Raw genomic sequence first — 22,593 nt, forward strand, 5'->3', positions numbered from 1 at the left:
TAAAATTGAACTTTCAATGGCAATCTAAATTTCCAACAGTATTCTATAAGTATGAACTATGAAGAAGCTAACAAAGAGTTTTAATAAAGGTAATGCAGGTAACTTGTAATGCCACTACAAATAAGCAAAAGACAGGTAATAAATAAAACACAAGGTGATCTCCATGTAATGCAAAATCTCACTTGTAAGGGGAAAAACATTACTTCTGCACTACCATCACACTTTTGGAGTCTACAGGATATGCGCATCGGTGCAAGTCACCCTCTCTTATTACCGTTTTCCGCTGAACAACTTACCTTTTTCCTGCAAAAAAAGTACAAAAGAAAACTGTCAATGTTCCAAGTAAGGAGAAAAATTAGAAAACATGAATCACCATTGTTTTTGATCATCGAGAAAAAAAGTGATTGACTGTCTTGCTTGCATATTTGGGGATTTCCTACACATTACCCCATATCAAAGGCTGGATTCAACACCCACCGTGGTCGCTGCATCTAAAATCCAATATTTGTGTTTGTGTGTGTTAGTAACTTAGTAGCTTCAAGAATGTGACCCATGCACTGCAAGGTGATAAAATAACCAAGCAAATGATCCATTTTACACACCAAGCATTACATCGGAGCATGCAACTAGAACATCAACTTATAAACAAACCTTTATGAAAGCAAAGCTCCAATATAACAACTAGGAATTCTTCCCTGCTTCTGAGTCATTGTTTCTCCACGGATTCAGAGCTTCTCTCATTGCCTGAGCTTCAGGAGAGCTCTCCCAAGCTCGCTTCTCTGACTCCAGAACAGTCACTTTGTCATCTGATGGAATGAAAATAGCGGTCAAATTAAAACAAGAAATTAGAAGAATGTGAAAGTCACAGAGCAATTCTAAAAAACAAAAGGAGCATGGACAAGCATTAACGAGAGTAACTAGATACAATTATTGAGTAGAACTCTATCATATTATTATAAAGAAATTTCCAGCAAAACATTATATATCCAACCAAGCAGAGCGGATGTGCAATTAGAAAGCAGAACCTGATAAAAGAAAAACTCTATAAGCTGCCACGTAAATTGGGCATTCCAGTTTACGATTATATGTTCCAAAATCATGCTAAACCCTAGAGCCTAAACACTAGAAACTAATCAAATTATAAGCCAAAAAGGAAGCCAATTATCACAATACGAAAAAATGTAGGATCAGAGACGGAGACAGAAAGGATGGTTCTCACACAGAATCCAGTCTTAATCATGAAAAATTCCATGCCAGCCCCAACAAGAGCTGACCCAGCCGATATCTTCAAGTACCAATCCAGAAACTTCATTTGCACTGAGAAAATATGATACAGTTTGAGTTTGGAAACCCATTACAAAGACCAGAAGACGAAAAAAAAATAATCAAATCTTAAAGAATAAACAACCAATAACTGCTTTCTTCAACATTGATTAAGGACACATGGAAAATCGATAAATAAAGACTTACGGAGCTAAAAATTTACTTCTCTGAAACGCGTTGCGGAGTTTAGCGAGGAAGTTTGAAGATGAGGCGTCTGCCGTCTGGTCAGGTTTTCGGGTTCAGTGTTTCTGAATTCTGGTCGCAGGATACTCGTGAGCCGGTGACTTGTATTTGTATTAAGGCCCAAGCCCAAATCTATGTCCTTGTGGGCTGTAATATACACTGATCAAGCCCATTTCGCCAAACCGCCGGTTCTTCTCCAAGCCCATTAGTGTCGTACCAATCATGTGGAGTCTCTAGTCTCTAGTCTCTCGAGTAATCCAAATAAACCTACTCGCTTGAATCAAACATGTGCAAAAATAGGCTTCCTTTCTTTCTTTTTTGAAACGGAAAAGAAAGATTCGAACCGTTGTGACAAGATGATACACACCATCTTTACCACTCCAACTAATAATTCGGATGTAAAAAATAGTTGTCTTAATGATTAGTGAGAATTAATTCTTAAATCTTCTTTGTAAGGAAAATACAAAATTCGAGTATTAAAAAATGGACATCAATTAATGTGTTAATTTTTGAGCAAAGTTGGGCTTTCAACCACTGCTTTGGCCCAATTTGTCCATGCATGTGGGCTGGACCTTAGATCTAATATTTACAACATATGTGCTTCTTTTGCGGTTAAAATATTATATATATCCTTAGACTATCATATTTTTCTCAATTTTATCCTTAAACTATAAAAATTTTCATTTATATCCTTAAACTATCAATTTGTGCATCATTTATATCCCGAGTCAATATTCCGATGTTGACTCTGGCAAAATGCTTACATGTAAATATTTTTAAATTTTTTTATTCACTAATTTTATACGTCATAAAAAACTAATTTTCAACCATGTCAGATATGGCAAAATACAGATCCGGAGGGGATCGACCCAGATCTGACTTCGAAGTTTGATTTGGGTCGAAGTTGATCTCTTATAGAGTTTGCAGTTGATCTCTTATAGAGTTGTTCATACGGACGAAAGAGGCAACCAAGGCAGTCCTGTGTTTTCATGTTTGCTTCTGGAGGACTTCTTTTGCCATGGTTGCAGAACTTGTTTTGCTTCCACCTGCAACTATGCGGCAAGGTTTGGGCTTGGGGACCCTAATAGGTTTGTCACTTCAAAGTAAGTGTTGCAGCTTGGACGATGGTCTTGTGCTTCCCGTCGCCGTACATCATGACATTCCACTTGTTCTTGTGCGCATAGATCTTGTTGCAGGGAAAGTGCTTGTGCAAACAGAACTTCTTGCAAAGAAATTTGGACAAAGGATGAACTGGTTCCTTTGTTTCAGATTCTTGGTTTTGATTCCTCAGTTTGTTCTTGATGGGATTGGGGTTTTGTTAATTGAGGACGAAAGCAATATCATTGATTTGTTTAGATTTATTGTTTTTTTTTTTAATTTCATGGGTGTAAAAAATGAATTTAAATTTTTTTACTTTGTCCATGTCATCAAGCCATGTGTAATATTCGTCGACGTTTAGTTGCCATCTCAGTATTTTTGTCAAAGTCAACATTGGAAAGTTGACTCTGGACAGAAATAATGTGCAAAACAAAAGTTTAAGGATAGAACGAATAAATTAAATAGTTTAAGGATATAATTAAGAAAAATGTGATAATATGAGGACATATATAATATTTTAGCCCTTCTTTTGCCTTGGCGGCGCTGACGTAGGGATACATCCAAAAAAGAGACATATATATCATCCACAAACAAAGAGCAACAAGGTATAACATTTTTGGTTACTCAATAATTTGATCTAATTCAACTCGAGTACCTGTTTTTCAAACGTTTCAAATTATTGAACAACTTCAATCACATTGAATGGGAGAAATAAATGAAGGAATAAAACAAAAATGTTACCATACATATACATATATAGATTCATATTTGTACAAGAACCCATGAAGCAAAAAAACTATGTACAGATAAAATGCAACTGCACACCAACATGCACAAAACGTGTAGACGGACAGGGAGAACGAAAATGAAAGAAACAAAGAATACTTCGTCTTATTTATTTATGCTTTGCCACCGGAAGAAACTTCCCGTCATCTTTCCTCAACCATAGAGTAGAACGAGTCTTTTTGACATGATCTGTGAAGAGTCTATGCCTGACACCAATACAAGATTGTTAAGAAGTGAACCAAAGGCAGAACTCAGGCAAACCACAGCATGCAACCATGGGGAACAGGCAGATTCCAAAACTGTCCTCCATTGAAATAGTTTAAGGAGAAATTATTGGGATATTTGTACAAACCTATTGTACTCCAGCCTCTGTGTAACAACACCATTCAGTAGCAACTCTGAGCTGTAGATGGCAGCCCCTGCAAATTCAAAGGAAGGTGCGACATTATAATTACAAGTTTGATGCAATTCTTGAATTAGTGCCTAATCCTTGTGGATTATAAAAGATGGAGAAGTATTAAAACTCAGACCTTTTTCAAGGAAAGGGACGCAGATTCCGTAATCTTCTTCACAAGATAAAACAAGCAAATCATCCGGAAATTTGTCATCCTTCAAAGCAGATCTGCCCATTCTCCCCACAGGCTAAAGAAGCATGCACAACCAAAAGTCAATTACCAATGCTAATACTCGGCACTTAAAAGTCAAATAAAATTCATAAACATCTGAAAAATCCAAAATCAAACATACCTGACCATGGACTGCCTTAACCAAACTCGAAATTATTTCTTTACCAGGCTGCGTATTTGGAGTGATCAAAACCCTTTGACCCTGCAGAAATGACACTCAGATAACAGGAAGCAAGGGCAAAGTGTGGTGCAATTAGATAAATGCACAGTAGATATTTTACCTGCAAAAGTGGATGCTGGCGTGCACGTGCCAAGGATATCGACATATTAAAGCCAATCTCCTTTTCCTTTCTAATGTCTCGCAATACATATTTCTCCTCATCTACAAGATAATTAGCTTGTCCAACACTATCAAGCCACAACTGAGTCACAACTGGTTTGCCAGACGCGATAGCTTCTAACATATTTCTAGTGCGCACAAATTTGTCTGTGACAAAGTGAGTTGCATCAGTGATAGAGAATGCTACAGAAGCTCCAAGCCGCACCAAAATCTGAGACAATATATGGCCAGGATATGTTAAAGTAACCCACATTACCAAACAGAACACGAGAGAGAGAGAGAGAGAGAGAGAGATTCACCTTTTTCTGATGCTTAACTATATCATCATCCAAGTGGTGGCTGAACAAAACTCGAACATTACCCATGTCTCTCCTTTTTCTTGACTCTTTTACAGCACAAGCAGGTTGTAGCCCAGTGTAACATAAGCTATTGAGTTCTCTTAGAAGACATGATCTTGACAAGTTCTTCTTGCATGATTGTTTATAATATTCATTGCCCATACACACAGGTGATGCGGCATTTGAAGGTGTCGCACAGTTGACTGGGGTAGTACAAGCCACATCAGATGGTTTGGGTCTTTTACCTGGAGAATTATCTACATCAACATTTGCGCCAACATTTTTGGAAGACAGAGATGAATCTGCATCTCTCTTTCTGTCAGAGTGCTTCACCTTCCTAGACTCAATTGATGTCATTTTATCATTCATATCAGACAAGTTACAATTATGAATAAGATCCCTTGAATCTGATTTGTCCCCACTTTGCCCCAGCAAATTTCTTTCCAAAATCTTGTTCGCAGAAGATAAAGCTGGACGAGTAACTGTAGACAACTCCAATTTCTTCTTCAGGTTCAGCTCAGTTGAAGTATCTTTGGCATTGCTGCGTGACCTTTTAGGCCGAGTGACTTTTGGTCCACTATCTGCTGGCCGAACAGAGAGTTTACATTGAGCATCTAAATTAACAGTTCCATTAACTTTCTGTAGCAATTTACGACAAGATCTTCTTCCTCTGGGATGACTGAATGTCTTGAAACCAATACTCACATCTGTCAACGTTGAACGCAATTGCTCATGCTGATTTGGTGTGGCGTTTTCAAGCTTTCCAGATATGTTGGAACCCAATTTCGAATTTTCTCCTTCACAATTCAACACTCTAGAAGCTTCCGCACTTGTAATACCAGTTCTTGTCCCTTCATGATCTGCTATCAGATGGTTTATTTCTTCCGTATGATTACTGGGTGCATCATCTGCCCTTTCCAATTGATAAGGAACCCTGGAATATCTAGTTCGCTTTGCAATGGGAATAAAACTCCCAACCTCCTTCTCTAGATGCTTATTCTTAAGAGTGTTATTTCCATTTAATTTTCCAGCACCACAACCACCTAGCCTGTCCAGTCGGGTCTTGCGCAAAACTCCTTCAGGCTTTCTTTTCTCATCAACCTGAGAATGCACTTTGTTCAGAGTCTTCCTACCACTGGAAATGACACTTTCTTTCGCATTCAACATCACTCTCCTCCTCTTTCTAACTAGTAGCTCTGTATCACAGCTCTTCCTCACATTCTTTAAGAAATTCTGAGATGAAACTGAAGATCTTTTGCTAGATTTAGCACTGACCACCTTGGACTGTCTTGTAGTAACCCCAGCATCGTTATTCGTTTTCAAAGAGCTTTGCTTTGGAAGGACCTTTTTATCTTTTCTTCCTCTTGTAGAACGTCCGGGAGAAACCTTAGCATTGTTTTCAATTTCTTGATGGGGATTGTTGGCAGCATGATCAAGGATACCTTCCCCACAGAATAAGGCTTCCATAGCTTCAGCAGCCATCTGAGTGTCAAACCCTACGTTTACCATTTCAGGAGGATCTACCATAGTACCAGTCGTTTTGAACTGTCCTGCCAAGGAATCTTCATCAAACTCATTAATGAGATTCTTTTGGATATTCATTTTAGTTTCCTGCATTGTACTTGTATTATGCATCAGCATTTTCGAATCAGAATGCACCACTTTTTCACAATGGAGGTTTGACTGTTTTTGATGAGCACCACCGTTACGTAGATTTCCTCCTTTGGGCTTTCGAGGTTCAGTAAAAGATCTCTTCTTATGTTTTTCAACAGCAAAGAAGTCTTCCTTTCTCCTACGGAAAAAATCCCCACCCCCATCATCCTCACGATTATCATCCCAGTCAAATATTCCTTCTTCTCCAATCAAGTTTCTTTCACTGGCCTTCATTGCCAAAAGTTGTGGACCTTTTGCACTTAAAACAGGATCTGATTTTCCTCCACTTCGAAGTCCATACTCAGTTTCATTGTCAAACTCCATAAAATTGTCGTTAATTAACCTTTCCACAACATTCAGAGCATTGGCTTGAGATGCTTCTCCTGGTTCTTGAGAATCAACATAGCTTAAGCCTGCCATCCCGTTATCACAAAGGGGCAACTGAAGCACATCTGCTCCTTCCTCAGTGTTATTACTGTCATGAGCAAATCCATTGGTTTTAGCAGAGGAATCTTCAGTGAAGAGTTTTCTTACTATCAAAGAACCAACCTTGCACTTGTTTTCACACCTTAATATCTCTACTTCCTCATGATGTATCCCTGTATCATGTACCTGGTGAACTTCCTTCCCATAGTTTGCTTTCAGTTTTTCTTTACTCAAGGTTTCTGGTTGAGACGCCTGGCCATAAGCTGAAAATGAGTAGCACTGAGTTTTAGTTCCATTTGGGGAAGTTCTGCGAGCTGCTAGACCAGAAGAGCGCAAAGATGCTACACGAACAGAAGTGAACATTGGCGAAGATCCTACGCCTGAGGAAAAAAGAAAAGAACCACGAGATCAAGATAACACTTCAACTGAGATATCCAATACATCCATAGTCTATAAAAAAACGCCAAAATATCAAAAAATTTGATCGAAAAACATAACCCTATCATTTTCTTATTCAGCAAGCAGATACCACATGTAGAACCTTTGATCTCAACATCTTTTAAAAAATGTGATCTTGCTTTAGATATTATAAATACTTGAACAAAAAATCAAAATTAAAAAATATGCAGCAAAATTAACCAGCAGTTCTGGTTAAAGAGATCATCGAACAACTGGCATTGCAGAAGCATGTGTAGAAATACCGTTTCATTCGAGGGCCAAGTAACAACTTTATTACAAGCAAAAACGGCTACTGACAAATAGAGATACCCATAGAATGTTTAGGCCATAGAGCATAAATCAACAGAGAAATAAAACCAAAAAATACCAAACTAGGGAATTGGAAGTTCTCATTCACCAAAAAGGGATGAAACGACAAATGAACTGCACTACAAAAGTTGCATAATCCTGACCAACTTTTACCACTAAGATTGAAAATTTTCTATAGTAAATAACCAAATTTCCTCATCGATTACTACTGTTAAACACTCACCAGAGTTTCGCGGTTCAGCTGACCACTCTTCAGGTTGTTCCACTAACCCCTTGTCGCCATGTCTATAGCTAGAAGTTCTCTCAATCTTCTTCCCGTCAAATGGGGTGAAGTCACCTTTTTTTGGAAATTCATCATCAGAGTGGTCATCACAATCCTCCAGAACTTCAGTTCCATCAGATCCTTCACGATCACTATCAGGGGCACATTCATTATCAGTGTCCTCCAATAGCTGGGTAGCCATAACCTCATTGCAATCTGGGTCATCCAATAATTGTGTTTCACCAGCAAAATTGACTACTTGAGTTTCACCCCCAAAATCCAATACTTGGGTTTCACCAGCAAGGTCCACTTCTTGAGTCTCAAGCACCTCATCTACTGGAGAAGTTTTATCAAAAGGCTCAGTATTTTGCAAACATTGAAATTCAACAGCATCCCCTTCGTCACCTGATTACATTTGTCAAAGAAGGCGAAATTTTGTGAATACTTTGAATTTGTATGATTAGAAGAACGAGACGTAGAATAGCACAAAAAACCATTTTAGCAACAGGAGTGCTCAACACAATCAAGTATCAATAACAAGAACTAAACAACACCACAATCGGATCATTATTCTCAAGTCAAAAAGAACATAAATTTTAATGTTGAGGGACTAGCAATGAAACTTCGAATGGGCAGCACAGCAACATTTTACGGATCAAACAACTATAACGACTATCTACATCACTCCAACCAAAGTTTCAAATTTTTGCCCCAATCTAAAACATCCTTTAAAAAAGTAAAACAAAAGGCGTTTACAAAATAAACTATCAAAAACCTGAGAGCTGGGAATCAAAGAGCTGGGTCTCAGCATGGTCAAAATCGATTTCTTGTTCCCCTTTGATTGGCTTGCCTTCATCAAAAGTTGGTTCAATTTCAGTATCAATGTCCCCGAAGGAACCCATCTCGAATGATCCGCCAACAGAATCAAATAAATTTCCACATCAACCCTAACAAAGCAATCCGTTTCTTCTCTAAGTTTGGCTTCACTTTCGCGTAGTTCACATACGATACCCTAGCTTGTGATCAAAATCCATCAATAAGAAATAGAATCGAGATCTCAAAGTGTGGAACATTGAGATAAGAGAGAGGGAGAGAGAGAGGATTTAGGGTTACGGATGTGACGAGGGAAAATAAGTACAGGGGAAAAAATGGAGGGAAAACTGATACTGTCACTGTCGGGTGTGTGCGCGAGAGATTTTAACGAATGTGGTCGTTCCCTGTTAACCAAACGAAGCAACTGGGAAAGATGAACGGCGCTGTTACTGTTAGGTTAGCAAAATATATAAATATAAACAAAGGTACAGTTAGGAGGGAGAAAATAAATAAAAGAAAAGGAAAGTGTTGGGGCATTCCGAGAATTGAACTCGGGACCTCTCGCACCCTAAGCGAGAATCATACCACTAGACCAAATGCCCTCTGCTGTTATGACTTTCGTTATAAAGAAATAGTTTTATCAGAATCCATGGATATGCTGAATTATGGTGCTTGATGTCATGGTGATTATAATATCTCATCTGCTGTTGGCTATTGCCATTTTTAAACAAAAGCACTAAATTAGGGACATCACATCACATGGCCCCTAAAATAGAAGTGGTTGCGGTGGTCATCACAGATATTCAGTATATTTATCAAATTCAAAAACTTATGTGGGTCCCACACAGATAAACAAAACAGACATCTATGATTAAAACATGAAAACTACAGGGGTTACTACTGCACGGCCCTTAACATGTCATTTTGAGGGAACTTTTGAAAATGCTTACGTAAAAAGAGGGAATCCATAAAAAGTTATTATTTTTATTATCAGTGTGAGTGATAACGATCAGTGTTTTAACATAAATTTAACTGACTAATCAGTCGGTTTTTTCAGATTTTCGATCGTTTTTTTGGTTATCTTTTGACATAAATTTAAGTATTTAACCAACCAATCAATCAGTTCACTATTATATTCGGTTTTGCCAGTAAATTTTTACAAGCCCTAGTTGCCAGGACAAATAAACAAGCGTGTCCCTATGGCCTGCACTGGATCCTGAGTGACACTGTAGCTCCGTTTGATACTTCCTTTGGATTTTAAGTACACATGATGACATGAGCGACCGACATGTTAACCATTGAGATGGTAACCATGCACCTATACAAAGATGGCATGTGTGATGCAGGAACATAGAAAAAACCAGAGTAGAGAGTGGTAAGTCCTGCTTAATTGCATTTGCATTGTGCCCACCAAGAGTAGATAGTGGGTATGCCGATAGATCTCTACATCTGAATGAAAAAATCAAATAAAATGCAACTACAGCATCTAACAAGGGAAATAGAATTCACAAGTCCAATGCTACAGCCTAAATGCCAAAAAGTTGATTCCTCAGATCAAAAGGATTAAAAAAAATAAGAACCTACATGACAATAAGCCCATTTCTTCCTGATTCATGTCATTTGAGAACAAAAGCACACCATGAAACTTGCACCATCTGCCCTCAATCAACAACTCGAGAGCAGCAAATCCGACACATAAGATTATGCACAGATTCAAACTTCCGGATGCCTCAAACAACCCGAACAATGTTTTCGCGAGCTCATTTCAGAAAAGCCTTCTGGGAAAAAGCTAGTTTTCAGCAACCTGCTGCCACTTTAATTCAAGCAAAATAATGAACTGGCAATGCGTTTGGATCCAGCTCCCAACAGCCTCTCAAGCCGCCACCTCTTTCTTCAGTTAACTGGAAAGCAGGAATTTGATGGGAAAACCTAAGTTGCTCAACCCTACGGATATCCCTTGTAACAACAGAACCCTTTCGCAGTTGAGCCTTGAAAACCAAGTTAAAACCATCCACACGCTCTAAAAGTGAAACTTTCAAGTGCAAATCATTTTCCTCAAGGACATGTACTATGTCATATTTACAGTGCTCCAATTCCGAACACTTCATTTCAGGATTCAAGTTCTTAAACAATGCCCACACCTCACCCTTCCGAGGGAAAATATGACATTCATTCTTCTTACCAGCAGGTTCTGCTCTCATCTGGTGCGAGAAAGTATTGGTGGATGCGTAGGAATCTTTATCATTGGTAATCTTAAATTTCCCACAACAGATGGGCACATCCTTGTCAAACCACTGCAACGTGTCAGCAGGCAAGTGGGCCAGCCACTTCAATTGAAGTTTGACACTAGGTTCAGTAACTACTTTCGTAATTTGACCATAGTATTTGGGCAAGCCATCCTCCTCCGAGTACAATGACCAGATCTGACCAACCTGAAAGTTTTCAACAGATTTATAAGCCTCAAAATTGCAGAATTCTGGTTCTGGAATGTCGACATCTTCAAAAGTTGGGGATGGAGGAGCACTATAATCTTCCCCAACTTTTCCAGAATTATCATCACGAGGCTCTAAATGGGCTGCCTCCCCATCAGCACGGTCCATAAACGTACTTGCTTCAGAACCTATTCCATCTTTGATTTCATCAGAAGGTTTCGAACACAAACCACTGGGATCAATACTTCCAGCCTCCACTTTCAACTCTTCAGGAACATCAATCTCCTCGAGACCGGTAGGCAAAGATGCTGGATCTAGTTCAAAGGATCCTTTTGTCACACCTTCACTTTCCTCACCAGTCAATGGAAAAGAAGGTACCCTATAGGCAAACCTAAATAGTTCACTTGGAGGTATTTGAAATGTGGAGGTACTTTCTTTAACCATCCGGCAGAAAATACTTGCATAGCCTTTCACCTTGCCTAAGTATGCTACATATGTACCCCTATCCTCGTTGTAGTCTGACAAGATTTCTACAAACTCATATTCATAATTCTGATGAGTATCTGTGATGGATTTCCACTTAATATTCCAATTCTTAAAGAGAGCCCAAGTTTCTCCCTTTCTTGGGAATACCTTGTAAGCATTTCTTTGACTTCCTTTTTCACAGTCCATCAAATGTGAGAACATTTGCTGCTGCTCTGTATATTCAGAGTCACCAAGTTTGAACTTACCACAAGCAACTGGCAAGCCTTCATCATTCCACTCAATTTCATATTTATCATCTGGGTCCGGCTCTAGCCAGGTTATCCGAAGCTTAAATCCAGGAGAAAAAACCTTCCTTATCAGAGCATAAAATCTAGGCATAGCTTCCAGCGTATCATAAATGGCCCAGATCTGCCCCACTGCAAAACAATCTTCCTTCCGGTCTTCGTCAAAGTCATGAAAATCAGGATCAGGATACTCAAAAAGCTCCACATCAGGCGCATTTCTGGAACTTAAATCCGATGAGGAATCATTCGGTGCAATAAAACTTTTCTTGCCATCATCTACTACTATTTTTTCTGTTCCATTCAGATTAATAGCTTCCTTGATTTTATCCTGCAGCCTCTCTCCAAGACCCACGTCTTCTTCTCGTTTCATCTCTTTCAGAACTGCATTCATGCCAGAAGCCAAACCAGATTGTTCATCCGTTTTAGATTCTTCTTTCTTCATCACATCTCCATCATCCTCTTCAGCATCACAAGACAATCCTCGACTTTTCTTCTCTTTTGGATGTTTAGCAGATTGTTCATCATCACTCAAATTTTCATTATAAGAAACCCGTTGCTTACGCCGCTCAGATCTCCTGATTTGCTCTCTATTACATCCCAAATTCTGTCCAGCCTGAATACTATCATCCTCATCAACCATTTCATCTTCCCTGGTATTGCTGCCATTTTCAGTGTCACAACTTTCACTGGATTCCGATACCTGCTTCCTCTTTCTCTTGCCACTTCCTTTTTTGGAGCCAGCCTCAGAGGACTGAGCTGTCTTCTGAGAAACCTCTTTTTTAGAATGCTCGGCACTGAAACTACCATTGCGCGCAGCCTGGTTCGGTACATCATTCTGCTGGGGAAATGTTGGCTGTTTCAAGTTCGTTGCTGGAGATGCTCCTTGATAACCGCAATCATATGCAATGAAGGGCTTATCACAAGTGTGACAACGTAGAGGTCTATTGATAACTTCTCTATAGTACTGGTACTTCACAGCACAAAACGGACAAACAGTCCAGAAAGTGGGAAAACCATTGGAGACCCCCGATTGAGCTGGCTGTTTTGGCTGCTGGTGCTGGCGAGTCAAGTTTACAGAGCTGCGACCAGGATTACTTTGAGCTCCAATATTTGCGTTCCCACTTGCCCTCTGAGGAACACGTGAAGGTGCCGAATTACTTAAACAAGATTTGAGTTTCACGTCAAGGACGGACCGCTTTTGCCGGTCCAAAAGCACTCGTTGAGCTTCCCCTATCAGCTTAAATGCAGCTTCAGCACCAGGGAACTTGTTTTTATCGGGATGGAGTTGGAGAGCAAACTTCCTATACTGCTTTTTGATTGATGCGTCATCAGCAGTCTGCTCAATTTGAAGAACCTCATACCAGTCAATTTCATTCCCTTTGAATTTGATTTCGGCAGAGCAATGCACATCACAAACCACTAGCATCTGAGAAATACTCTCCAGATTAGAATAAAGCTTTTGAGCCTTAAGTATGAATTTACGGGCCGACATAAATTCCTTGTGTTGCATCTTGGTCTCAGCAATGACCTTGGCCCTGATGGCCTCTTCTTTATTGCACTCCATCACTTATCGAAGCTAAAATGAACCCACAAGTTGGTAAAACCAAAGTAATATCAAACTCTCACGACTGCTTCAATACTTTTACATAGCCAAGTTGAAATGCAATTCCTTCACCTATACCCCAGAATGGCCATCCATGAACTCTCACATCCACATGGGCCCTACAGAATTAAGAATAAAAGCACCAACTAAGAGCTTATAAGTAACAGGAAAAAGGAGGTAGGAGTGACTAAAGGTCAAAAAAGTGTTTCCAACACACAGTAGCTAGGAACAAAATTGGAAAAAGAAACACATGAAATGCTTTGGAGCACTTCGTTTATTAAAAAAAAAAGCACCTAAAACTTCAACAATGGCATCTTTAACATAATAAATCATACAATCGAAAATGGAAAATGGAAATTCTACAGTTCATGATGAATACTACCAATATAAGTTACAAAATCTCATCAATAAAATAGAAGGCAAACTGTAAAGGAATCCAAAATCTGCAGTGTCCTCGTCATTTGAATAAAATGTATCGATTTAAGAAGGCGATTAGCACAATAAGCAAATTAAGTTTAGCATGTAAAAATAAATGAAAAATGGCAACAATGGAACCCCAACAAGATGACAAGATCAAACAACATACCAATGAACATTTTTTTGAGCAACAAAAAGGAATGAATATACTTTTTAAAAATATATCAATAAATATACTCCATCCCAATTAAACAACATACATACCGAATTGAACAAAAGAACAAAAATGCAACCATGGGAACCAAATTCCCCCAATGTTCCGCCCTCTTGCAAATAAAACTCCTTCAAGTTAAAGGTATCAGACAAGAACACATGTCAACTATCTAATTCTTTTTTTCAATTACCTTAATCGTATTAACCCTTCATTTTTGTAGTTCCCATGACATCTGTCTAATATGGAAAAGAAAGCATAAGATCAATATGAACTTAATATTTGTTTATTTCTTTGAGATAACAAAAGTTGGTACATGAAATTAAGGGTAAAATGGATAAACAACACCCATGCACAAGGCTCCCGCATTGGGCGGGGTTGAGGACAAGCAAGATGTACGCAAACCTTACCCCCACATTATATGTGGAGAGGTTGGAAACCCACATTATATGTGGAGAGATTGTTTTCCAAGAATTGAACCTATGACCTCTAGGTTGATTGAGATTTGACATTCTTTCCCCATTATAAGTTTGTGCTTTATCACAATCCTTGTTGGAAAATCGCATAAAATTTATTTTACATGACACATCTTATATATATGTATATGCAAAGCACGATAGGAAAGAGTTTTATGTGCATCTACTCACCCACTGAATCTTCAGGAAAGGGAAATATTTTTACCATATCAATGCCTACTCTAGTTTTCTTGTTTGATTCAATCTCATTAAAATTTTCTCACTATACCGGTTTGGTCCCTAACTCTAGTTTGCACTCTTCTATTACGTCACACTAACACTACAATCCTTGGTGCGTTGGTGGCATGTGAATACACACACACACATATATACATACAAAAAAGGAAAGAACTGAAACCTATAGAGTGAATTCGTAATTCCAAGTTATGATTTTCCAAGGAAAAGGATGATGAAGATGGTTAGTGTCAAAAGGGTAAGACACTGGGTGTAGTAAGTTACACGTCAGGCCTGTACTGGGCAAGACTTAGGTTAATAAAAATAGGTGGCAGCTTCACACAACATGTGAGTCTTGGTGGTTGAATTGACATCTGGCATCAAAGCCCACACAGGGGTCAATTCCATGTGGATTGAAGAACCTGGGGTTGTAAATCCCTTGATACGGCCAACTATAAGCAAGGATTAGCGAAATGAGGTGGAGATATATCACAATGGTGCCAAGTAGCGTGGGACACACACTTCATGGCTCCAAGGTATCTAAATACGAGGGGTAACTTCATGCACCAGCTAGTCTTTGGTAATGAAGCCAAGGACAGTGAAAGTTAGTATATTTTTAGCACATTATAAAGTGTAATTGTCGTTAAAACTCTATGTTCTCTTGCCTTCACTTCAAACCAACCAAGGGGAAGCATATTAACTACCTTCCCATCGTTGGAACTCCTACACGGTCCCCCCGGAGATAAAACACAATACCAACAAGAGTGATAAATACTTCAAAAAAAAATGCAGAATCAAACCCTAATTGTATGCCAACTTAAACACCTGAGATAATCAGCAAAACCCTCGTGGCAATAACCAAAGTCTGGGACCCAAAATTCAAATCGAATCATAAACCCATTTCAAAACTCAAAAGTTTCAAACATGCATACACGGATGCATAAATAACGAACATACATACGTATCTCCGCAACTACATACATCAGAACCAATTGCGTGCGACTAAAAGTAGGGTGTATCGCATCAAAACGAAATCTAAAAAAATAAAGCAAAATACAGTTCATGAAAGATCAACTAAATCGTGAATGTCAACGTCTACCAAGCAGTAACAAGCAGATAAATAGAGAGCTTACTCGTTATGTACCAAAACACAGTGAGACCCAGAAGAAAGTGAGAGAGAGAGAAACCCCGAGAGAGAGGGGGGGGAAGAGTTTTGGGGGGCAAGAGCGAGAGAGGGTCAGGAACTATTTGCAATCGGGGAAAATCAACATGTGTCGTACTTTTGACTGCAATTTCTCTATTGCCCACTCTCTTCTGGCGGGCTGTTTATATTGTGTGTCAAGTTTGGGTGTAATTAGGTTGAAGTTAAGGGGCAGTTTTGAAACAATATTTTCCATATTTGCCCATGAATTTTTCCTATTAAGTCACATTTGGTTGCCCTAGGGATGAAAGTGGGTCGGGCTACCCAGAGGCCGCTCACAAATGGCCCATTACAAGCCCGACCCATAAAAGAGATGAGTTCGGGCCTATTTTGAAGTTGGTTTTGTTAAACATGTCAAGCTCGAGTTTGAAGAATCTCGACTCTTAGAGTGGGTTTGAATTGAAAGATTTGAGGGAATGAAAGGAAAGAGAAGATGAGGGGAGAGAAACGAGCCAAGGCTAACGCCTAGCTCAACTCGTCCCGCTTTCATCCCTACTTAAGACTCTCACTCCTGAGATAAAATGAGGCAGAGAAAGGGATTTCCAATCTTCCCCTCAATCCAAGTAGACCCTAATTTCATTATAAGATTTGCTATAATTGCAAGTAGAAACTCATTTGATTATAAATTGCAATAACAATTATTAATTAATTATTGAGAATGAGGATCACAATTATATCCACACCGAATAGATACTTGTCATATTCTATCTAAATTAATTAATCTGATTTACTTATATTTAATCCTCTTTAACTTACTCTAATTAGATAAACATTTTATCCCCATTTTGATTTTCCTTAAAAAAAATGAAGCTTGAAGTAATTGTTTGTTTGTTTTTTTTTCCCCTTGTATTGATTCATACATGCTTTTAATAACGTGTGACTCTAATTAAAGAAACTCCAGGACTTAAAAATAAAGGATCAAATAATATCAAAATGTTTAAGGATATGATAATTTTGGTGAAAGGACATATTTAGTCTTTGTCATGAATATGACAATTATATGATTATTTTTTTTTCGAAGACTGATTTGAACGAGGATTAAAAGGCAGAACCAAGACAACAATCAGTGATCTTTTTTTTGTGTGACTCAAACTCAAAAATTTTATGGGATACCATACACATGAGTGTCATATGAGTTACTCATGATTCTCACAACAATCTCTGATTGAGTTGATTAAAAATGTAAAATAGTTCATAAAACGGCGGTCTCACTTCAATCTTAGGGAAATAGACGAGCTTAGCAAAATGACAACTCTATCGACAAAACCTACCTCCATAGCATAAAAGGAGTCCTAGCAGATTAACGATAATAAAACATCATTAAGACTGAACATTAAAGATTAAACTAAGTAATGGGGATAGCTTATGTTGAGCTCTCACTTGTAAACCACATACATAGTTTTTTTTTTTTTTTTTGAGAAGAAATGTAGACTTCATTAAACCAAATTGGAGATACAATCAGAAACAATTGCAACCCTAAGAAACTCTGGACACTCTCCAAACCAAAATCTAGAGTCAGAGCAAGAAATAGCCTTCTTGGCTAAAACATCAGCAACATGATTAGCAGTTCTTTTCACATGGTTACAAATCACAGAATGAAACAAGTCGAATAAACCTTTTGCACTACCAATACATAAACCAGCTTCAGTCAAGGCATTCTCTCCACTTCTCAAGGCCGAAATCACCAATGCAGAGTCACCCTCCAGAATTATCGACCCACACTGTAAGGAATTAGCAAACCGCAATGCTTCTGTTGCTGCTAGGCACTCAGCGAAAAACGGATCAGAGGGACCCTGAACACATAGGCTTCGAGAGGCGATGTGCACTCCATCTTCGTTCCTGGCTACCATACCCAGGCCAATGTTGGGGGATTTAATGGCAGCATCGAAATTAATTTTAATCACATTGGTCGTAGGGGGTTCCATCTGGTTCTGGATAAAGCTGGGGAAAGAGCACCATACTTATCAGCATCTGTCACCTGTGCCACCCTATACTCAGTTTGCATATTTTCGACCAACTTCCCCATAACTTCAGGCTTACCGATATAGGGAGTCATGAACTGCTTTGTTCCTAAACACCCAAACATGCCAGAGACAGATGAGAAGATGGTTGAAATCATCCCTTTTCGAGTGTTGAGATATAGCACATAACCAAGTTAATATAGAATCACTCCTGGCCAGCTTAGTTTATATGTCTTAAACCGAGAGTCCATTCCGTTCGTTACCACCCCAAGACTTTAAAGTCTTATCAAACGGACTCTTAACTTAGCAGTAAAAAGTTTGAAATGTTCTCAGTTTTATAAAGGCTCCCCTGTTGAACAGGGCCTGTTCTGAAACTAGGTTTCACAGTTTCTGAGAGATTATCTCACTTTGTTTTTTTAGGCCACCATTGATGCAGCTCTGTTTTAAGAGTCATCAATTCATCTCTCCAATCTCAAACTCTAACCCTTCAAGGGTTTGATTATCTGCCTGCATCTTTGAACTATTTATTTCATTGTAACATGAACTTTGCTAGGCCGCTACATTCATATAAACTTATTGAAAGGCAGGAAACTAAAAAGAAAAGCACACAAATGTTTAAAGTGGATTCTAAAGGCATCAATCAGAGTTCTTGTGCAAAAAATAAAGTCTCCACCGAATCTGGTGATGATAAGAATTACTTCTATCACTGAATAATTAGATAAATAGAACAAGAGTTCAAGAGTATATGAAAAAATCTAAAGATCAGAGAATACCCGCAATGTTTTTAGGCAGTTCCTCAATGACCACATTATAGAACCTCTGAATCTCATTCAAGAGCTTCTCATCATTCTTTGTTACAAAGGTGACGGCAAACAAGCATGAAACGTATGCTTGCACGTTCATCCATAGGTCAAAGGATTATCCTAAACTTACCTACATCAAGGCATCGACCGTGATTCTCAAATATCGCAGAACAGAATGCGATACGATGAGATAGACTGCAATAGAGACAAAGGGAATGGGAACGGGTTACCTACTCTTAAATAACAGAGAGTATCAAACTTCCATTCTTCCTTCTTAACATCAAAGAAAACTGCATTATACCTTCTAAGGTGAGCTCATCAGACTTCACAAGAATCCTCACAGGTTTGTTCATAGATTTCCTCGTGATCTTAACTCTTAAGTACCTTGGGTGGCATAGTAGCAGCAGAGAATGTCCCAAACCGAACTTACGGTAGAAGCTTGAAGATGTTTTGGATTTGTTATTTGGAGCCTAGTGAAAGCATCTCGTCTTCCTCATCCAATACAAACAACCTAATGTGATAGGATCCAAGTGATTGCCTCCCCAATATGTCAAGCACACAACCTGGAACACCGACAACAACATGGACTTGACTAGAGAGAATGAGTTGGTCTTCACGAACACTAGTTCCACCAATCCAAACATGTACTTATAACACCAAGGTAATCTCCAAGTGCTTGCATTACCTTCTCAGTCTGTTCTGGTAGCTTCTTCGCCATGCCCATTCTTGCATACCCAGTGTTGAATCACATCAAGGCTGTTGCAAAAGGAACAATTCTCCACTGTTTTCCTTCAGCTTTCAAAACTAATAAAACAAGGATTTCTCATTTCAAATTCAAGAAATTGTATAATCCTATGCAATTCTTCCATGTATGGATGCGAAAGACTTCCAGCTACAAAAGCAATCACTTCATTCCTTATCTCAATCCAGCTACAACCAGGAATTTTCTTCAACCCCTGATCAGCCATTAACTTCCTAACCATCTCTGCTTCCTGCCACTGACCATTCGCACAGTACAAATTCGACTGCAACACATAGCTTATCTCCTGTTGTGGTTCTAGACTCTTTAAAGCTCTCCCCACACATTCCCCCATTCCGACATCCCTATATGTAGTACATGCTCTAAGAAGAGCCTCAAAAGAGACTGTCTTACTGTCAACCGTCTTGGAATACTTAATAGCCAAATCTTTAGCTTCTGCTAGGTACCCTCCTCGGCCAAGCATATCAACCATGCATGCCACATGATCAGTTCCATGGGGAAGCCCATACAGGGACAACATTGATTCAAAATACAAACGACCTTTCTCTATGAGCCCTGAGTGACTACAAGTCATCAATAGGCCAAGGAAAGTCACTTTATCTGGTATCACCCCATAGGATACCATATCTTCATACAGCTGGAGAGCTTGATTAGCCTTTCCATGTAACCCAAATGCAAATAACATTGCATTCCAAGAAATCAAATCCTTATGATAAATCTCATTGAATGCTCGGCTTGACCCGTCTACATCCCCACACTTGGCATACATGTTAACCAAGCCATTGGCAACATATGCGTAACCATTGAAACCATATTGAATTATGCTTCCATGGACCATTCTGCCATGACCTAGCACTGCCAAGTTTGAACAAGCATGAAGTGCAGCTCCAAATGTGAAGTCATCTGGACGAAGATAATTTCTTAACATGTCAGCGAAGAAGCTAAGAGCTTCATCGCCACGCCCATTTGTTGCATACCCAGTGATCATAGACGTCCATGAAACTAAATTCTTTTCAGGTGCACGCTGAAATGCTGTTAATGCTTTATGGGTGTCACCTTCTTTCATATAAGCATCAATAATGGCATTCCACGACACAAGATTCAAGATTTCCATGGGTTCAAGCAACTTCATAGCATCAGCCTTGCAGCCTAGCTTAGCATAAAAACTGAAAATAGAATTTCTTGCTTCCACTGCAGAGCTCCAACCACTTTTGATAACAAAAGCATGAATCATGCACCCATATGAGAACTCTGATGATTCAGTGCAAGCACTTACAAGGGCACTAAATGTCCATTGATCAGGCTGACACGAGTTTTCAAGCATTTCCCTAAACAAATCCAAACACATCTCAATTTCCCCACATTGAGCATAACCCACAATCAACATATTTCCAGGAATATTAACGGTCTTAGGCATCACATCAAAAACTTCACGAGCTACATTGAACTGACCAGAATTCGCATGTGCAAATAAAAGCGAACACCATGAAACTCCGTTGGGATAATTTATTTCTTCAAACGCTTTAACAGCACTCGAAGGGTTCAAGCACTTTCCATACATGTCAATAAGCGCATTATTGACTGGCAATGAAGATTGATAACCAAACACAACCATTAGAGTGTGAATTTTTATTCCATTTCCAAGGTCGCAAGCCCCTGCACAGGAGCTCAGTGTTGCAGTGAACGAGAAGTGATCAGGTCCGACGCCGGTTTTTCTCATGTGATGGAAGAGAGATAGTGCTTCGTTGTGAAAACCCAGTTGATTATACCCACTAAGCATTGCATTCCAAGCGATGGTGTCCCTCTGTGGCATTTCATCGAACAGTTTTCGAGCTTGCCCAATACAGCCTGATCTTGCAAGAAAAGTAATTTGTGATGTGGTTTGGAACAATAATTTCGAACACATGTCATTCTAATTCAAATTCCAAGAGCGCCCCGAACTTCAATGGACCGTTGTACCACTGGCGGGGGTGTGTACAGAATGGAGTAGAGGCGTTGTTAAATGAAAAGGAGATTTGGTTGATCGTAGCGTTACAGGGTTTCTCCTTTGATGGTGTGCAAGTATCCTTCACACAGAAATGGTATTCTCCGGAGTTATCAGAAAGGACCCTTCGGGCGGCATAAGATCGCATGGGTCGGACACCCTATTTCTTCTTGCTTTTTAATCTTCCTTGACCGTTTATGCGGAACGCAAAAAAATATATTACACTTGTCTGGCGTAATAAAAAATTTAATTCTTTTATATGGACTTAAAATAAGAACTTAACAGGACGGCTCAATATAATTAGAGATGCACTAGGTAAATATTATGACTCCACATTAATCGTGGAGAAGAAAAACCGAACCGAAAAAGAGTAGAGAAGTGAGAATAAGCATGGTCAAAATGTCAAGTTTATAAAATTTTTGATGATCTTACTTGTTGTGTGTCTTTTAAATTTTGTTTTATGGTGACAGTTGATGCTTCATATCATAAAATGTAAAGAAATAACTTTTTGGTAATTGATAAATAGTAGTTAATTTGACAATTATGCAGTGTGTACAATTTGGTGTGAACGATAATTCTTTGACTAGAAGAAAATCTAGATAGTAGGCTAATTGATAAATTTTTAATTATTTTGGGATCATGAGGTCACAAATGGTAAGTGTGTAAAAAAAAATGGACCCTCAAAATTTAGGGCCATAGGCAGGGGCTTGAGTTGTCCCTGTTAAAATGCGAATTATTTATTGATGGTGTAGATGAGTGAAATGATAAATAAGGCCTACTACTTTAGATCCACATGTTCTCGGTCAATCATAAAACCATATGTCTAGATTGTAGGTTATACTGATATAAGAGCATTCATAATGGATGCTTGATATTATAATTATTAAGCACTTAAAACATTAGTTTAAAGCACTCGGTGTCTACAATGGATCAAAACCAACACCTCAAACAACTATTAATATTAGTGGATACTTGACATTTCAAGAGTCATTTAAAAGGATAAATTGGACCTACACAACCAATCATTACTCGACACATTGCAAACTCTCTCTCATTTTTTTTTTTATCTCTCCACTCCGTTTCACCTTTTAAAGTTGCAAAAGAGAGGGAAATGATAAATTAATTATAGTGTTTGTATCATGTACC

The 22,593-nt window shown here is 38.8% G+C and overlaps 4 protein-coding genes and 1 non-coding gene across 7 annotated transcripts; all 5 read right to left on the reverse strand.

The window, feature by feature from the left end:
- Nucleotides 1–1,574, reverse strand: LOC120015411. The gene is made up of 4 exons (XM_038867834.1): nt 1,487–1,574; nt 1,222–1,317; nt 652–806; nt 1–303 (listed from the first exon to the last, which is right to left on the reverse strand). Coding segments are annotated over exons 1-3 (222 nt in total). The 5' UTR covers nt 1,488–1,574; the 3' UTR covers nt 1–303; nt 652–681.
- Nucleotides 1,575–3,297: 1,723 nt separating this feature from the next.
- On the reverse strand, nt 3,298–9,048 carry LOC120015221. The gene is made up of 8 exons (XM_038867522.1): nt 8,579–9,048; nt 7,765–8,208; nt 4,656–7,153; nt 4,298–4,567; nt 4,138–4,218; nt 3,921–4,032; nt 3,743–3,809; nt 3,298–3,596 (listed from the first exon to the last, which is right to left on the reverse strand). Exons 1-8 carry the CDS (start codon nt 8,703–8,705, stop codon nt 3,500–3,502), a joined length of 3,696 nt encoding a protein of 1,231 aa, XP_038723450.1. The 5' UTR covers nt 8,706–9,048; the 3' UTR covers nt 3,298–3,499.
- Nucleotides 9,049–9,146: 98 nt separating this feature from the next.
- Nucleotides 9,147–9,218, reverse strand: TRNAP-AGG. The gene has a single exon. It is a non-coding gene; the product is annotated as a tRNA-Pro (tRNA).
- Nucleotides 9,219–9,982: 764 nt separating this feature from the next.
- LOC120014937 lies at nt 9,983–16,017 on the reverse strand. 2 transcript variants are annotated; one of them, XM_038867071.1, is made up of 2 exons: nt 15,872–16,017; nt 9,983–13,540 (listed from the first exon to the last, which is right to left on the reverse strand). In XM_038867071.1, the coding sequence occupies exon 2, from the start codon at nt 13,380–13,382 to the stop codon at nt 10,437–10,439; it is 2,946 nt and encodes a 981-aa protein (XP_038722999.1). In that variant the 5' UTR covers nt 13,383–13,540; nt 15,872–16,017; the 3' UTR covers nt 9,983–10,436. The 2 variants fall into 2 exon arrangements, with proteins under 2 accessions (XP_038722999.1, XP_038723000.1); XM_038867072.1 differs by lacking the exon at nt 15,872–16,017 and adding an exon at nt 14,243–14,261.
- A 1,354-nt stretch (nt 16,018–17,371) lies between these two features.
- On the reverse strand, nt 17,372–21,783 carry LOC120014666 (pentatricopeptide repeat-containing protein At2g36980, mitochondrial). 2 transcript variants are annotated; one of them, XM_038866685.1, is made up of 2 exons: nt 18,674–21,783; nt 17,372–18,009 (listed from the first exon to the last, which is right to left on the reverse strand). In XM_038866685.1, the coding sequence occupies exon 1, from the start codon at nt 21,367–21,369 to the stop codon at nt 19,495–19,497; it is 1,875 nt and encodes a 624-aa protein (XP_038722613.1). In that variant the 5' UTR covers nt 21,370–21,783; the 3' UTR covers nt 17,372–18,009; nt 18,674–19,494. The 2 variants fall into 2 exon arrangements, with proteins under 2 accessions (XP_038722613.1, XP_038722614.1); XM_038866686.1 differs by lacking the exon at nt 17,372–18,009 and having other exon boundaries at nt 18,036–18,898; nt 19,005–21,783.
- Nucleotides 21,784–22,593: the final 810 nt, after the last annotated feature.

Source organism: Tripterygium wilfordii, chromosome 14, assembly GCF_013401445.1.
Source record: "Tripterygium wilfordii isolate XIE 37 chromosome 14, ASM1340144v1, whole genome shotgun sequence".
Taxonomy (NCBI): Eukaryota; Viridiplantae; Streptophyta; class Magnoliopsida; order Celastrales; family Celastraceae; genus Tripterygium; species Tripterygium wilfordii.

Excerpts from the sequence above, each read along its gene's own strand:
- LOC120015411 (XM_038867834.1), bottom strand. Across the intron at positions 807-1,221 it reads CATGATTAAGACTGGATTCT|ATGACAAAGTGACTGTTCTG; the intron begins GTGTGAGAACCA and ends TCATTCCATCAG.
- LOC120015221 (XM_038867522.1), bottom strand. The coding sequence starts at position 8,705 with ATGGGTTCCTTCGGGGACATTGATACTGAAATTGAACCAACTTTTGAT. Across the intron at positions 8,209-8,578 it reads CTTTGATTCCCAGCTCTCAG|GTGACGAAGGGGATGCTGTT; the intron begins GTTTTTGATAGT and ends AAATGTAATCAG. Across the intron at positions 7,154-7,764 it reads AGCTGAACCGCGAAACTCTG|GCGTAGGATCTTCGCCAATG; the intron begins GTGAGTGTTTAA and ends TTTTTTCCTCAG.
- LOC120014937 (XM_038867071.1), bottom strand. The coding sequence starts at position 13,382 with ATGGAGTGCAATAAAGAAGAGGCCATCAGGGCCAAGGTCATTGCTGAG.
- LOC120014666 (XM_038866685.1), bottom strand. The coding sequence starts at position 21,369 with ATGTGTTCGAAATTATTGTTCCAAACCACATCACAAATTACTTTTCTT.